Source organism: Myxine glutinosa, chromosome 2, assembly GCF_964187855.1.
Source record: "Myxine glutinosa chromosome 2, kmMyxGlut1.1, whole genome shotgun sequence".
Taxonomy (NCBI): Eukaryota; Metazoa; Chordata; class Myxini; order Myxiniformes; family Myxinidae; genus Myxine; species Myxine glutinosa.
The window spans coordinates 51448152-51465752 of NC_136262.1; the positions used below are offsets into that span (position 1 = coordinate 51448152).

The following is a 17601-nucleotide window of genomic DNA, read 5'->3' on the forward strand; positions in this document are numbered from 1 at the left end:
GGTCTCCACAATTCTTTATTTCACTGTCAATATTACAGAACCTTTGTTTTTGAATCAGAACCTAATATATCCTTTTAAATCAGAAAATAAAAAGAAATGGCATTGCCAAGTGTTCAATGGGATATTACAGACTCCCCTCCCCCCCCTCCCCCCCCCCCCCCTCAGCCCTTCCCCCGCAGGTGCTCAATGGGATTTAGATCTTGACTCATTCCTGGCCATTTCAGAACAGTCCAGCGTTTTGTCTTGAACCATTCATGGGTGCTATTTGAAGTGTGTTTGGGTCTTTGTCCTGTTGCAAGACCCATGACCTTCGACGGAGGCACCCTTCACAGCACTGGAAACATCGCCCTGCCCTCTACAATCTTGACTAACGCAGCACTGAGACATCTCGTGTCAAAATCACGAAACTTCACACTCAATGGCAGGAAAGAACTAATGTGCGGACCGTGCTTTGTTTTCATTTGAATATCTTTACCTGTTTTGGAGAAAAATAATAAAGGAGGCATTACTTTTCAACATGCCCTCATAGCATGCAATTCCTTTGTAGTCACATGCCAAAGACTTTTTAAAAGTATTACCCAAATAAAGAAGCATATTTAGTTTAGGTCCTGGGAGCTTGGTGTGCCTATGAACTTTTGAACACCAAATTAACCATACAGTTGGGATATTTGAACCATTGACTAAAACGTCTGTGTTAAAAAATTCTCACTACACCCACCATGGTTATCGTAAACACCAAATTTTTCTCCAGCTTATAAGTAGCTTACAAATTGAATCCAGAATAGATCATCACAGCATCATCATTCTAATTACAGCCGAAAACATAACCTCCGCTGATGGAGGTAACGATTTCCACCATTTAAATTAATTTTGTAAAGACTATTCTTTGTATGTCAGCATGGTGTCCAGAGATATTTGTCTTTGATGCAATTTCCTTTGCCACTCGTTCCACGGCCTGGTTATTCTCCTCACAGTCATACATGCCATCTGATTCGAAGAAGAAGCAATCCACCACGACAAGGACATTCTCTGCTTGGATGTGCTCGGCACTGTGATGCGCCTTTCGGTACGTTTCCTTTGGAAAGTTATTCATCACAATCAGTACTGCAGGTTGGCCTGAAAGCAAAACAGAGACTTTCATTATCTCACCAAACATCGCTTTGCTTTATATGAACTGCAATTGTTCACACATAATTCATACAATTTGAAAGAATTCATGATGAAAATTTCACTTTTTACCCTTAACATGTCCAAGAGCTTTGTTGGCTTCGGTAGCCACTTTGGAGGCATTGACACAGAAAATGAGGCCAGGCATGGGACCGCAAGTGGAGAGGTCTTTTGGAGATCTCACATTCACGTACTGCTCATGCAAACATGATCGCAGCTTCTCCAAAAAGTCATATTCTGCTCCGTGTGACTTTCCATGAACATAATACTGAACTTGAACTGAAGATAATACAAAGGTAAGATTAACAACAATGTCAAAGTTCTGCTTTTATTTTTTAAATCGACAAAGTCCGATGAGCATTTGGGGTGAATGCAAAGTTTTGTCTTTTCACCAAATTAAGTCGAATCTTGTTTTTCTTCTTCACCCAATTTGTACTGTGGACTATAATTCCCTCAAATTGTAAAATCACGTTTTATTTTACATTTTATCGATGTAAATTTTTTTTTTTATCGCAAGCATTTTTTATTGCAAGCACAATTTTATCGATGCTCTTTTGGGGTTTATTGCAGTTCTTGAGCCCCTCTCAACATTGTCCTATGCATTTTCCTCCTGTTCTTTCTTCTCTGTCTGGGGTAAGTGAGGATCAGATTTTGAGAATTAGCCTCCAGTGATGGGATGCCAATGACATGGAGAACCTAAGAACTAAATGCTATGTTTACACTCAAAGGGTCACAATGTCAATCAGCGCTGCAGGCCCATAGAGGGGCATCATATTTCATGATACTTTACATGAAGACATTGTACACAGTTATAAATTCAAGATGGCAGAGGAAGGATCCGGCTTATTGGAGTATTCCTAGGTGATTGCAAGTTTTGGAAGCTAGTTGGGATATCTGATCTGCCAAAGACAGGTTATAGCTGATTCTGATGCCAAGGAACTCCAGAGACATACATGAGGTTTCATGAACTTCTCAACATCTGTCCTCAGTCTAGAAACTTTGTAACTTAGCAACTCTGTCCTCAGTCTAGCAACTTTGTAACTTAGCAACTCCGTCCTCAGTCTAGCAACTTTGTAACTTAGCAACTCTGTCCTCAGTCTAGAAACTTTGCTATTTTTCGTCTGCATCACCATAAGGGCTTGGACATACAGTCACGTGAAAAAGTAAGTACACCCCATGTAAAGTTTTGACTTTTTCAACAAATTTCAACATACAGCTATTTGATCTTCATTTCAACAATATTGATAGATAAAGGTGATATACTATAACAAATATCATGAAACATTTACATTTTGTAGTCCATTGTATAATTTAAATAAACATATATGCAAATTTCGTATGTGGAAAAAGTAAGTACACCCCTACATTTATCACTACTTCAAATACCTAAAATTAGAATCAGGTGCACCAGCTCAAGTGCAAATGATTAGAACATCGTTAGAGAGGATCTTGGAGGAACCTGTCTTATTTAAACCTCAGACATTTAGTTTGGTTTGCTCTTTGTTGTTGAAGTGTGCGACATCACCATGCCTAGATCAAAAGAGCTCTCTGAGGCCTTCAGAAAGAAGGTTATAGAGCCCTACGAGTCTGGGAAGGGATTTAAAAAGATCTCCAAACAATTTGAAATCAATCATTCGACTGTCCGGAAGATCATCTAGAAGTGGAGAAGATTCCAAACAACTGCCAACTTGTTCAGGCTAGGCCGCCCCAGCAAGTTCAGACCGAGAGCAGACCGCAAGATGCTGAAAGGAGTCTCAAAGAACCCCAGAACGTCATCACGGGACCTACAGGTAGCTCTTGCCACTGTTGATGTCAAAGTGCATGAGTCTACCATTAGAAAGAGGCTGCACAAATTAGATCTACATGGGAGGAAACCTTTGCTGTCCAGAAAGAACATCAGGGCAAGACTAAAATTTGCCAATTAACACCTAGGCAAAGACCAGCACTTCTGGAACAATGTGCTCTGGACAGATGAGTCAAAGGTAGAGCTATTTGGCCACAGTACGAGAATAAATGTTTGGCGAAAACAAAAAACAGCATTTGACCACAAGAACCTGATACCAACTGCAAAGCATGGTGGTGGAAATATTATGGTTTGGGGCAGATTTGCTGCATCAGGGCCTGGGCAGCTCACCATCATAGAATCCACTATGAATTCTTCATTGTACCAGAGGGTGCTTGAGGATAATGTGAGGCCATCTGTTGGAAAGTTGAAGCTCAACCGAAGGTGGACCTTGCAACATGACAATGACCCTAAACATACCAGTAAATCCACCAAGGAATGGCTGAAAAGAAAGAAATGGAGGGTTCTGGAATGGCCAAGTCAAAGCCCGGATCTAAATCCCATCGAGATGTTGTGGGGGGATTTGAAACGAGCTGTGCATGCAAGAAACCCCTCAAACATCACACTGCTGAAAGAATTCTGCATGGAGGAGTGGGCAAAAATTTCTCCCAGTCGATGTCAGAGACTGGTAGACAGTTATAAGAAACGCCTACTTGAGGTTGTTTCTGCCAAAGGGGGCAATACCACCTATTAGAGCCAAGGGTGTACTTACTTTTTCCACATGCGAAATTTGCATTTATGTTTATTTAAATTATACAATGGACTACAAAATGTAAATGGTTCATGATATTTGTTATATTATATCACCTTTATCTGTCAATATTGTTGAAATGAATATCAAATAGCTGTATGTTGAAATATGTTGAAAAAGTCAAAACTTTACATGGGGTGTACTTACTTTTTCACGTGACTGTATATATTGTGACCACCTACTTAGTACTAGATAGATGACATTATGTATTTGAATTCCCAAAAATGTGTATAGTCTGTGAAAAAATTGATATTTACCTCTGCCACCAAAGGTGATATATTCACCCCTATCTGTTTGTATATGTGTTTGTCTAAGCCACGACATCTCAAAGAGTTGTGGACGGATTCTGACGAAACTTGGTGGAGAGGTTGCACGTATGACAACAATGAATCGATTTGGATTTGGTGAAGATCCGGATCCAGATTTGGATCCGAGAATTTTTATGTGATTCTTCACCATTAAGTGCTTGAGAAAAAACGATATATAGCATGATATCTCAAAAACCTGCTGACAGATACGGTTGAAACCTCGTGGGCAGCTTAGAGGTGTGGCCAGGAAAAATTGAAACAATTTTGGTGAAGATTTGAATCTGAATCCAGATCAGAGAATTTGTAAAAGTGATTCTTCACCGTTGAGCGATAGGGCTAAAAGTGATATAAATAGCAAGATATCCCAAAAAGATATGGACGGAATCGGACAGAATTTTGTGGACAGGTTGTGTGTGTGTGACAAAGATAAATCAACATGGGTTTTGTGAAGATCTGAATCCAGATACGAGAATATTTAAAATTTAAAGCGATTCTTCACCATTGACAGATAAGGACAAAAATGGTATATAGGGCGGTGTTTCAAAAAAATTTTTAACTGATTATGACAAAACATGGTGGACGAGTTGGTTAGATGACAAGAACAAGACAATTAAATTTTGGTTCATGTCCGGATCCAGATCTGGCCTATCAGTGGGATACAAAATATAAACTTGTAGCGACCCATGGATCCCCCAAAGCTCGAGACCAGCAACATAATCTCCTTGCCCAAGCCGGTGACGTAACCGGCGGACAAAACGCGGCGCCGAGGTTATAATTCTTTGCACCTGTCGGTCACATGACCACCAAAGCGTGCCTCGCCTGAGAGGCGTGGCTTTGGTTCTGACGTATGCTTTTTGGCTTGGATTATATATATGCGAACCCGATAAACGGGCTTTCAGAGTTCCCGAGTTGATTATAAAATAAACATCTTCTCGGACGAGTTTGTGTCTTGTCCATCACTTCGTCCATCTCAAGCAGGAGCGCTGCTCCTTCACTGGTGACCCCGAGTTTACGACACGCAATGGACACGGCAGTGTCCCTCAAACTGCCCACTTTCTGGGAAGCACATGCCGCCGTCTGGTTCGCTCAGGCGGACTCCCAGTTCGCCCTGTGTGGCATTACGGAGGACACCACGAAATACCATTACGTGGTCGCCGCGCTCGGCTCCGTGACCGCCGCCCTCTGCCTGAGCCTCCTCCAGAGCCCGCCCGCTGACGGCAAGTACGACGCCATCAAGGCACTTCTTCTGGGCGCTTTCGCCCTCTCACCGGCTGAACGCGCACGACGCCTGCTCGACCTTCCTGAGCTCGGCGATACGCGCCCGTCCGAACGTATGGACTACATGCTCGCGTTGCTCGGCGAGCACCCCTCGGATTTCCTTTTCTGAGAGCTTTTTCTCCGCCAGCTCCCGGCCCAGGTCCGGGTCGCCCTGGCAAGCACGACCATCGCGAACCCCCGCAACCTCGCCAGGGAGGCCGACAAGATCGATTCGGCAAGCCAGCTCGTCGGAGCGGCGAGCCAGCTCGTCGGGGTGGCTGCCGGGAGCCCGCCCGCCGCCCAGTCGGCGCCCGTGGCGCAGTTTCCCGCCCGACGCCCGCGACGCAGCTTCCTTCCCGGAGGCCGCCGGGCCGGCGCGACTGGCAGCGGCGACGCCGCGTCGCCCGGTCCCGACGCGTCGACCGGAGCCCCCGCCAGACCCGGCCTGGTGTTATTTCCACGCCAGGTTCGGGCGGCGGGCCCGATCATGTCAACCCCAGTGCACGTTCGGCAAGTCGAGAAACGGTCGGGCCGGTGCTCACTACCAGCCATGAGCACCGGCCGTTCCGGAAACCTGCTATTCATCATGGACCAAGCGTCGGGGCGGCGTTTTCTCTGCGACACCGGCGCTCAGCTAAGCGTCATTCCCGCTCCGGCGGAGGACAGGCGGGCCGCCATTTGTGGCCCCTCCTTAATCGCGGCCAACGGCTCCGCCATCCGCACCTTCGGCCCACGCACCGTCGCCCTCCGCTTTGGCAGCCAGCTCTTTCGCTGGGAGTTTGTGACGGCGGACGTCCCCATGGCTTTGCTCGGTGCCGATTTCCTTTGTGCCCATGGGCTACTGGTCGACGTTAAACGTCGGCGTCTCGTCAATGCCGAAACTTTCAGCTCGCTGGCGTGCGCCTTCAGCCGTTCTGCGTCCACCGAGCTTTCCTGCGTCCTCCCGTTGGCAGACAACTTCGCGCGTCTCCTCGCGGAGTTCCCGGCCCTCACGCGACCGACGTTTTCGGCCGTTGCGGTGCGTCACGGCATCGAGCATCATATTCCCACTACGGGCCCGCCCGTGTACGTCCGAGCTCGCCGTCTCGACCCAGCCAAACTCGCCGTCGCCAAGGCCGAGTTCGCCGCGCTGGAGCGCCTCGGCATCGTGTGGCGCTCCGACAGCACCTGGGCCTCGCCGCTGCACATCGTCCCGAAGCCGGGGGGCGGATGGCGGCCATGCGGCGACTACCGCCACCTCAACGATGCCGCTACCCCCGACAGGTACCCCGTCCCGCACATTCAGGATTTTTCCGCCCGGTTGGCGGGGCGGACCATTTTTTCAAAAGTGGACCTGATTCGGGGGTACCACCAGGTGCCCGTCCGCCCGGCCGACATCCCGAAGACGGCCGTTATTACACCTTTCGGCCTCTTCGAATTCCTCTGGATGCCCTTCGGCCTCAAAAACGCGGCACAGGCATTCCAGCGCCTGATGGACGACGTACTGCGTGACTTGCCGTTCCTCTTTACCTACCTGGACGACATCCTCGTCGCCAGCACGTCCAGAGCCGAGCACCTCCTCCACCTCCGGACACTGTTCGGCTGCCTCAGCGAGCACGGCTTGATCGTCAACCCGGCCAAATGTCACTTTGGTGTGGCGACGATCGAGTTTTTGGGCCACCGCATCACCCGGAACGGCGCCGTGCCGCTACCGGCCAAAGTCGAGGCCATCACCGCTTTCTCGCACCCCCGCTCCGTCAAGGCGCTGCAGGAGTTCCTCGGGATGGTGAACATTTATCACCGCTTCGTGCCCCGAGCTGCGCAACTCATGCGGCTCACCACAGACGCCTCCGACGACGCCGTGGGCGTGGTTCATGAACAATGGGTAAACGGGGCCTGGCAGCCGCTCGCGTTCTTCAGCCGGCAACTCCTGCCCAACGAGTTGAAGTACAGCACTTTCGACCGCGAGCTTCTCGGGCGGTACCTGGCCATCCGCCATTTTCGCCACCTCCTGGAGGGCCGCCCGTTCATGGCCTTTGTCGACCACAAGCCATCGATTTTCGCCATGGCCAAGGTCACGGAGCCGTGGTCGGCCCGCCAGCAGTGCCACCTCTCCGCCGTGTCGGAATACACCACGGACATCCGGCACATCGCCGGAAAGGACAACGCCGTGGCCGACTGCCTTTCTCGAGCTGGCGCCAACGCCGTCCACCTCGGTGTCGATTTCGCCCTGATGGCGACGGACCAGGCCACCGACGGCACGGTGCAGGCGCTCCGGGTGGCGGACACGGGCCTCCGCTTGGCTGACGTCCCCTTCGCGGACACGGTCCTGCTTTGTGACGTCTCCCAAGGCCGACCTCGCCCTGGTGTGCCGGTCACCTGGCGGCGTCGCATTTTTGCTTCGCTCCACGGCCTCTCACACCCGGGCCGGAAGGCGTCCCAGAGGCTGCTGTCGGCACGTTTCGTCTGGCACGGGTTGCGACGGGACGTCCGCGACTGGGCCAACGCCTGCACACCCTGCCAGGGGGCCAAGGTCCACCGTCACACCCAGGCTCCGCTGGCTCCTTTCACCGTGCCCGAGTGACGTTTCGACCACGTCCACGTGGACCCGGTGGGTCCCCTGCCCCCATCGCAGGGGTTCACCCACCTGCTTACCATGGTGGACAGGACCACCAGGTGGCCGGAGGCCGTGGCCCTCGCCTCCACCACCACCGCCGACGTGGCCCAGGCGTTCATCGCCACCTGGGTCACGCGTTTCGGTGCACCGGCGGACATCTCGTCGGACCGCGGCCCACATTTCACGTCCGAACTGTGGGGCGCGGTCGCCCACACATTGGGCGTTACCCTGCACCGCACCACGGCTTACCACCCCCAGGCCAACGGGTTGTGCAAGCGGTTCCACCGCTCCATGAAGGCCGCACTCATGGCCGGCCTCCAGGACGACGGCTGGGCCGACCGGCTCCCGTGGGTCCTTTTGGGCCTCTGCACGGCTCCAAAGGAGGACCTCCAGGCGTCCACCGCCGAGCTGGAGTACGGCCAGGCCCTCCGCGTCCCGAGCGAGTTCGTGCCCGACGCCACCAGCCCCTGGTCCGCCGCGCGCCAGCGCACGGACTTCCAGGAGGCCGCCCAACGTTTCGCCCCGGTGCCCACGTCCCGCCACGGCAACCCCCAATCCTACGTCCCCCCAGCACTCCGCACGGCGGAGTATGTCTTTGTGTGCCACGACGCGCACCGGGGGCCGCTCCGGCCACCATACGACGGACCCTTCCGGGTCCTATGACGGGACAACAAGTCCTTCGTCGTCAGCATCGGCGGCCGGGCGGACTGGATTTCGGTGGACCGCCTCAAGCCGGCCCACATGGACGTCGGCCAGCCGCCACGGCCGGCTCTCCCACCGAGGCGCGGCCGCCCCCCGTCCACTGCACCCCCCGCCCGGCCACCCACCACCACACCTGACCCCCCCCCCCCCCCCGCGCCCAGCCAGGGGTCGTTTCGGTCGGGTCATCCGGACCCCCCTCAGGTTGACCTTCCTGGACCAAGTCGATTCTGGGGGGGCGTGTGTAGCGACCCATGGGTCCCCCAAAGCTCGAGACCAGCAACATAATCTCCTTGCCCAAGCCGGTGACGTAACCGGCGGACAAACCGCGGCGCCGAGGTTATAATTGTTTGCACCTGTCGGTCACATGACCACCAAAGCGTGCCTCGCCTGAGAGGCGTGGCTTTGGTTCTGACGTATGCTTTTTGGCTTGGATTATATATATGCGAACCCGATAAACGGGCTTTCAGAGTTCCCGAGTTGATTATACAATAAACATCTTCTCGGACGAGTTTGTGTCTTGTCCGTCACTTCGTCTATCTCAAGCAGGAGCGCTGCTCCTTCAAACTGTTCCACCTGGTGGAGGCATGCGCTCGATCGAATGCCGTTCTACTCCTGCCTGTAATAATTTAAACTTGACTCATTTATCTGTTGGAGTGCTTGCCTCCATTAATTTATCAATAGCAAAATGAATGGTTAGATTTTGCTGTTTTTTTGGTGTGGAAACTATGACTTGCAGAATAGCTTAGAGGAACGCACACTTGCCTGAACTAGCCTGGAATTGAGGATGCACCCATTTTACAGCACTGGTCATTGGTGGATGTTCAAGATCCCAAGGTGTTTTTCATGAAGAGTGAGCGAGTTATCATCAGCTCCTTAACCAAATTCTAGATTATCAAGTTTTGGCGAATGTCAAGCTGAGCAAGCCAGTTTGTGAAAAACCTGGTTCAGAAACATTGCCTGGCCGACCCCACAAGAAGGTGGAAAAATTTGGGCAGTTGGTAGCAGCAGCAGCAGCAGCAGCAGCAGCAGCAGTAGTAGTAGTAGCAGTAGTAGTAGTAGTAGTAGTAGTAGTAGTAGTAGTAGTAGTAGTAGTATAGTAGTTGTTGTTGGCATGCAAGCCATGGCAATGGAGATAACATGCTTTTTATAATATTCTGGTCATTAACAAACACCAGGGGAAGAAAGAAACAATAATCCTTCCATTCAAATGCAGTACCACCATATCCTGGATTCAGATGCATGCATTTGCTTTTACATGCTTTACCACCAAGCATGTATGGGTTGGCTGTACACACCAGAGAGAGGATGATGTCTGGGTAGGAGAGACCCCACAGAAATCTCTTATCATGAGCCTTCCACAATTGACTTGGAACATTGTTAGCATTTAATCTGCCGAATAGAGATGGTTTAGGGGCTTATTTCTTGGGAACATTCCATTGCAAGGATTTACCATCACCAGACCAATGAGAGGCTGTCTTATCTGCCATCACAGTGTCTTACAATACAGTATAGTCCATGTCTTACAACATGGCTGCCCTTACACCAATGTTCTGTGAACATTATTGGTGAAGTATTTAGGAACCCTCTTTTCTGCAAGTTGAAACAAAACAACTCCATCCAAAATCCTGTTCTTGCTCAAGTTTTCTTTAACTTCTTTTGTCCTATGGATACCATCAACCTCAAGACAATGAAACAGGGAAAGGGGATGAGCAAAGAATCCAAGGAGCTTGGAGCTTCAATGTCATTACAAAGCACCTTGAGATACTACGCCACAAAGAAAATGGTAATGTTTAATTACTGTCGATCTCTTCTCATATAATCCAAATTATAACATAAATCTTCAATATGGACACACACAAATTTTAATGTATATTTGATGCTGTAGCGGCTACCGCTGGGTATACACAATCGCCTTGCACCTACCGAGGACGCGGAGCGATCACCATGCCGGGCTCGTCCAGGACGCCCGGGCATGCCCGCTCTCGACTTGCCAGGCCTTGTCCAGGACGCCCGGGCACGCCCCCTCTCGCCTTTCCCGGGCAAACGCTCGGGGATAATGTGTATATATATTGCTGCCCGATAAACGGGCTTTTCAGAGTACCCGAGTTGATTTGACACAATAAAGAAACTCGGACGAATTCCAGCTTTTTGTCGCGTCCATTCTTTCGATTTATGTTGGAGCATAGCTCCTACATTGGTGACCCGACATGGACACGGCAGTTGCCCTCAAACTGCCTACCTTCTGGGAGGCTCACGCGGCGGTTTGGTTCGCCCAGGCGGACTCCCTGTTCGCCCTGCGAGGCATCACGGCCGACGACACCCGCTTCCACCATGTGGTAGCAGCACTCGGCTCAGCCACCGCAGCCTGCGCCCTCAGCCTCCTCCAGCGCCCGCCAGCCGCTGACAAATACGACGCGATTAAAAATCTCCTCCTCGACGCTTTCGCCCTCTCATCAGTGGAACGCGCACGGTGCCTGCTCGACCTGCCCGAGCTTGGCCACACGCGCCCGTCTGAGCGAATGGACTACATACTTTCGCTGCTCGGCGAGCACTCTCCGGCATTCCTGTTCCGGGAGCTGTTCCTCCATCAGCTGCCTAGCCCGGTACGCCTCGCCCTGGCAAGCATGACGATCACGGATCCCCGCGCCCTCGCCAGGGAAGCCAACAAGATCTCCGCGGCAGGCCAACGCATTGGAGCAGCGACCTGGAGCCCACCGCCATCCGAAGCAACGCCCATGGCGCCCGAGCACCCGGCACGGTCGACGACCGAACTGCCGACGCAATTGGCGGCCGCTACGCCGCGCCGACCACCTCCAGCACGACGACCGGAGCCTCCACCTGACCAGGCGTGGTGTTATTATCATGCCAGGTTCGGACAGAAGGCCCGGACATGCCGACCCCCATGCACCTTCGGCAAGCCGGGAAGCGGCCGGGCCGGCGTTCATTACCAGCCATGAGCACCGGCCACACGGGCAACTTACTTTTCATCACGGACAAAGCGTCCGGACGGTGCTTCCTGTGTGACACCGGCGCCCAACTGAGCGTCATACCCGCCTCCGATCAGGACAGGCAGTCCGTGGTTTGCGGCCCCTCCTTGGTTGCGGCCAACGAATCGGCCATCCGCACCTTCGGCCCGCGCAACGTCACCCTCTGCTTCGGCGGCCAACGCTTTAATTGGACTTTTGTAACCGCAAGCGTGCCCATGGCTCTGCTAGGTGCCGACTTCCTCTGCGCACACGGACTGCTGGTGGACGTCCAACGGCGTCGCCTCATCAACGCCGAGACCTTCAGCTCCCTGGCATGCACATTGAGCAGCTCCGCTCCGACCGAGCTGGCATGCGCCCTCCCGGCGGCGAACGAGTTTGCTCGCCTGCTCACGGAGTTCTCGGCCCTCACGCGGCCGACGTTTTCGGCCGTCGCAGTACGACATGGGATCGAGCACCACATACCAACCACGGGCCCGCCGGTCTACGCCAGAGCCCGCCGCCTCGACCCAGCCAAGCTCGCTGTGGCCAAAGCCGAGTTCGACGCTTTGAAACACCTCGGCATCGTGCGGCGCTCCGATAGCGCGTGGGCTTCGCCACTACACATCGTCCCAAAACCAGGGGGCGGCTGGCGCCCATGTGGCGACTACCGCCGCCTTAACAACGCTACCACCCCCGACAGGTATCCGATCCGGCACATCCAAGACTTCTCCGCCCATTTGGCAGGACGGGTCATTTTTTCAAAGATCGATTTAATACGAGGATATCACCAGGTACCTGTCAGGGCGGCCGAGGCCCAAAAACGGCCGTCATCACGCCGTTCGGCTTATTCGAATTCCTGCGAATGCCGTTTGGCCTCAAGAACGCGGCTCAGGCGTTCCAGCGCTTGATGGACGGCGTGCTGCGCGACCTGCCGTTAATCTTTGTTTACCTGGACGACATCCTCGTCGCCAGCACGTCCCGGGCCGAGCACCTCCTCCACCTCCGAACACTGTTCGGGCGCCTCAGCGAGCACGGCCTCATCGTCAACCCGGCCAAATGCCACTTCGGCACGACGGCCGTTGATTTTTTGGGCCACCACATCACCAAGAACGGGGCCGTGCCGCTGCCAACCAAGGTCGAGGCCATCACCACGTTTCCGAGTCCCCGCTCCATAAAGGCCCTGCAGGAATTCCTGGGAATGGTGAATTTCTATCACCGCTTCGTGCCCCGCGCTGCTCAACTCATGCGGCCCCTCTACGAAGCCCTCCGGGGCAAGCCGGCCAAGCACGACGTCGTCTGGTCCGCAGCAATGGACGCGGCCTTTAAAAGCTCAAAGCGGGCCCTCGCCGACGCAACACTGCTCGCTCACCCGGTGCTCAACGCTCCCATCACCCTCACCACGGATGCCTCCGACTACGCGGTGGGCGCCGTACATGAGCAATGGGTGAACGGGGTTTGGCAGCCACTCGCTTTTTTCAGCCGGCAACTCCGGCCGAACGAGCTCAAATACAGCACGTTTGACTGTGAGCTCCTCGGTCTACACCTGGCCGTTCGCCATTTCCGCCACCTCCTGGAGGGCCGACCCTTCACGGCGTTCGTCGACCACAAGCCGTTGGTTTACGCAATGGCCAAGGTCACGGAGCCGTGGTCGGCCCGCCAACAGGGCCACCTCTCCGGCGTGTTGGAGTTTACCACGGACATCCGGCACGTCGCCGGCAAAGACAACGCCGTGGCCGACTGTCTTTCTCGGGCCAGCGCGAACGCGGTCCACCTCGGCGTGGACTTCGCGCTTATGGCGGCGGACCAAACCACCGACACCACGGTGCAAGCCCTCCGGGCGGCGGACACGGGCCTCTGCCTGGCCGACATCCCCTTCGCGGACACTGTCCTGCTCTGCGACGTCTCCCAAGGCCAGCCTCGCCTCATCGTGCCCGTTACCTGGCAACGCCGCATCTTCGCCTCCCTCCACGGCCTTTCCCACCCGGGCCGGAAAGCTTCCCAGAAGCTGGTGTCGGCGCGATTCGTCTGGCACGGCCTTCGACGGGACGTCCGCGATTGGACCAGCACCTGCACAGCCTGCCAAAAGGCCAAGGTCCACCGACACACCCAGGCCCTGCTGGCACCTTTCACCGTGCCCGAACGACGTTTCGACCACGTCAACGTGGACCTGGTGGGCCCCCTCCCCCCATCACGGGGTTTCACACACCTGCTCACCATGGTGGACAGGACCACCAGGTGGCCGGAGGCCGTTCCCCTCATCTCCACCACCACCGCCGACGTGGCGCAGGCTTTCATCGCCACCTGGGTCGCCCGCTTCGGCGCACCGGCGGACATCTCGTCGGACCGCGGACCGCAGTTCACCTCCGAGCTGTGGGGCGCGGTCGCCCGCAACCTGGGGGTCAAGCTCCACCGTACTACGGCCTGCCACCCCCAAGCCAATGGGTTGTGCGAGCGATTCCACCGCTCCATGAAGGCCGCGCTCATGACCGGCCTTCAGGACGGCGGTTGGGCCGACCGGCTGCCGTGGGTCCTTTTGGGCCTCCGCACGGCCCCCAAGGAGGACCTCCGGGCATCCACCGCCGAGCTTGTCTATGGCCAGGCGCTACGCGTCCCGGGCGAATTCGTGCCCGATGCTACCAGTCCCTGGTCCGCAGCTCACCAGCGTTCGGACCTCCAGGAGACCGCCCGACGGTTTGCCCCCGTGCCAACGTCCCACCACGGTGACCCCCAGTCCTACGTCCCCCCAGCGCTTCGCACAGCGGAGTACGTTTTTGTGCGTCATGACGCACATCGGGGGCCACTCCGGCCGCCATACGACGGGCCCTTCCAGGTCCTGCGACGGGACAACAAGTCGTTCGTCATCGACATCGGCGGCAGGTCGGACCGGATTGCGGTGGACCGCCTCAGGCCGGCGCACGTGGACATCGACCAAACGCCACGGTTGGCCCTTCCGCCGCGGCGAGGCCGCCCCCCGTCCACGGTGCCCCCCACTCGACCGCCAACCACCACACCGGACCCCCCCCCCCACGACCCACCAGGGGTCGCTTCGGCCGGGTCATCAGGACCCCCCTTAAATTGACCCTGCCAGTGCAAGTCGATTCTGGGGGGACGTGTGTAGCGGCTACCGCTTGGTATACACAATCGCCTTGCACCTACCGAGGACGCGGAGCGATCACCATGCCGGGCTCGTCCGGGACACCCGGGCATGCCCGCTCTCGACTTGCCAGGCCTCGTCCGGGACGCACGGGCATGCCCCCTCTCGCCTTTCCCGGGCAAACGCTCCGGGATAATGTGTATATATATTGCTGCCCGATAAACGGGCTTTTCAGAGTACCCGAGTTGATTTGACACAATAAAGAAACTCGGGCGAATTCCAGCTTTTTGTCGCGTCCATTCTTTCGATTTACGTTGGAGCATAGCTCCTACAATGCCACATTAAACCATGTGATAACTGCACTGAAACAGACATAATGTCACTTTGTCATATTTAGGATCATCCTGATACCTACATGAGGATGTGGAAGGAGTCGTTTGAGGTTTTCCTTTATCAGAACACTTTGCAGAACCTTCGGACTTGGATTGGCTGCCTTGTATCTATTTGAGGAAGAAAAATAAAAATTATAATCATACATTACAATAACATTGTTGTTAAATTATCTTCAGTGATTTATTCCAATGCTCTTTGCAGTACAGTACTGTGTTTAATTCATCTTATTAATCACTAAAGGTAGAGAACCTGAATTAAAACAGATATATATGACTGATATCAGTTTTGGTTCATCGATGCTTCCATTGCTTTTTATGGTCAAAATAATCCACACACACTCACACAAGTTGTGATCACAATCAATTGGCACACTTTCACAAGTAATCCTGAAGATGATATTCACATGGAAGAGGTTGCTGTCTAAAACCACTTGTAAGCAAAAGTGATGTAGATACAGTGCCCTCCATAATTATTGGAACAGTGAAGTCAAATTTGTTATTACCCTGCGCCAGCGAAGTGAAAATCAGGGGTAAGCATTCGGGTGCGTATGTCGTGCGTACGTGCATACATGTCTGCATTTTTTAAATTCATTTTTATCGGCACCGTTGTTCCCATTGGCACGAAACTTTACCAGAGGAGTTCCTCTGCCTGCAGAAATTTTTTGTTCAAAATTATGACGTGATAGATCATGTGATATGGACGCCATCTTGGAAAAACGTCACACCTCGATCTCCCAAACCGCTCAATGGAAAAAAATTAAACATTGATATGTTGATGATGATGTCATCGGTGCCTTCATTATGACGTCATAATTCAACAAGTACAACGCTTGATCTGATCAGGATTTTAAAAATCCTCTGCACCTGTTAGTCCGATGGTCACTAAATTTTCAGAATATGAGCAGCTCTTCCTGTAGAATTTTGTGATAATTATGATGTCATAGGTCACGTGGTACAGGCGCCATCTTGGAAAAATCGAAAAAGGTTGCACCTCTATATCTCCGAAACCGCTCCATGGAAAAAATTGAAACATCGTTCATTGTCAAGTACTCCCCATTGGGGAATAAGATATGTTAATGATGATGTTATTGGTTCCTTAATTATGACGTCATAATTTGACAAGTACAACGCTTGATTCGATCAGTAAGAATTACTTTCTCTGCAATTCTTGGTCCGGTTGACACAAAATTTTCATCATATCACCATAGGAGGGCCTCCTCCAGGAAAATATTTTAATAATTATGATGTCATAGGTCACGTGGTACAGGCGCCATCTTGGAAACAATTGTTCCCCCGATATTTCAGAACTGCTGAATTCAATGGGGCAGTTCCACATGGGATATTTAATTGTGAAAGGGGTCAAAAGGGCCAACTTCCAATCAGGCCCTTCTTTCAAAACTCAAAGACAAGGGGTTTCACACAGTAGAAAATTTCACACGTTTACCCACCACGGAAGTTGTTGCCTGATGTTTGAGACTTGCTGAATGCAATGTTGTGGTCCCCATCTTAATGTATGGCTACATGGGGCACACTATATGATATTTAGGTACATATTGTTGCACACTATTCAATATCTACAGTCACGTGAAAAAGTAAGTACACCCCATGTAAAGTTTTGACTTTTTCAACATATTTCAACATACAGCTATTTGATCTTCATTTCAACAATATTGATAGATAAAGGTGATATAATATAACAAATACCACGAAACATTTACATTTTGTAGTCCATTGTATAATTTAAATAAACATGAATGTAAATTTCACATGTGGAAAAAGTAACTAAACGCTTACATTTATCACTACTTCAAATACCTAAAATTAAAATCAGGTTCACCAGCTCAGGTGCAAATGATTAGAACATCGTTAGAGAGGATCTTGGAGGAACCCATCTTATTTAAACCTCAGACATTTAGTTTGGTTTGCTCTTTGTTGTTGAAGTGTGTGGTGTCACCGTGCCTAGATCAAAAGAGCTATCTGAGGCCTTCAGAAAGAAGCTTATAGATGCCTACGAGGCTGGGAAGGGATTTAAAAAGATCTCCAAACAATTTGAAATCAATCATTCGACTGTCCAGAAGATCATCTACAAGTGGAGAAGATTCCAAACAACTGCCAACTTGTTAAGGCCAGGCTGCCCCAGCAAGTTCAGCCTGAGAGCAGACCGCAAGATGCTGAAAGAAGTCCCTAAGAACCCCAGAATGTCATCACGGGACCTACAGGTAGCTCTTGCCACTGTTGATGTCAAAGTGCACGAGTCTACCATTAGAAAGAGGCTGCACAAATTTGATCTACATGGGAGGTGTGCCAGGAGGAAACCTTTGCTGTCCAGAAAGAACATCATATTTAGGTGGTGTAGACTGCAAGACTAAAGTTTGTCAATGAACACCGAGGCAAAGACCAGCACTTCTGGAACAATGTGCTCTGGACAGATGAGTCAAAGGTAGAGCTATTTGGACACAGTACCAGAAGACATGTTTGGCGAAAACCAAAGACAGCATTTCACCACAAGAACCTGATACCAACTG

General features: G+C 52.3%; 1 protein-coding gene across 1 annotated transcript in view; it reads right to left on the bottom strand.

The window, feature by feature from the left end:
- LOC144891032 (uncharacterized) overlaps nucleotides 1-17601 on the bottom strand; it is a 33658-nt gene continuing 16057 nt past the window's right edge. Inside the window, exons 8-10 of the mRNA XM_078773280.1 lie at nucleotides 15100-15184; nucleotides 1240-1446; nucleotides 1-1116 (exon numbers count right to left, since the gene is read on the bottom strand). Coding sequence (XP_078629406.1) covers nucleotides 860-1116; nucleotides 1240-1446; nucleotides 15100-15184 — 549 coding nt within the window. The 3' untranslated portion in view covers nucleotides 1-859. The remainder of the gene's footprint in view (nucleotides 1117-1239; nucleotides 1447-15099; nucleotides 15185-17601) is intronic.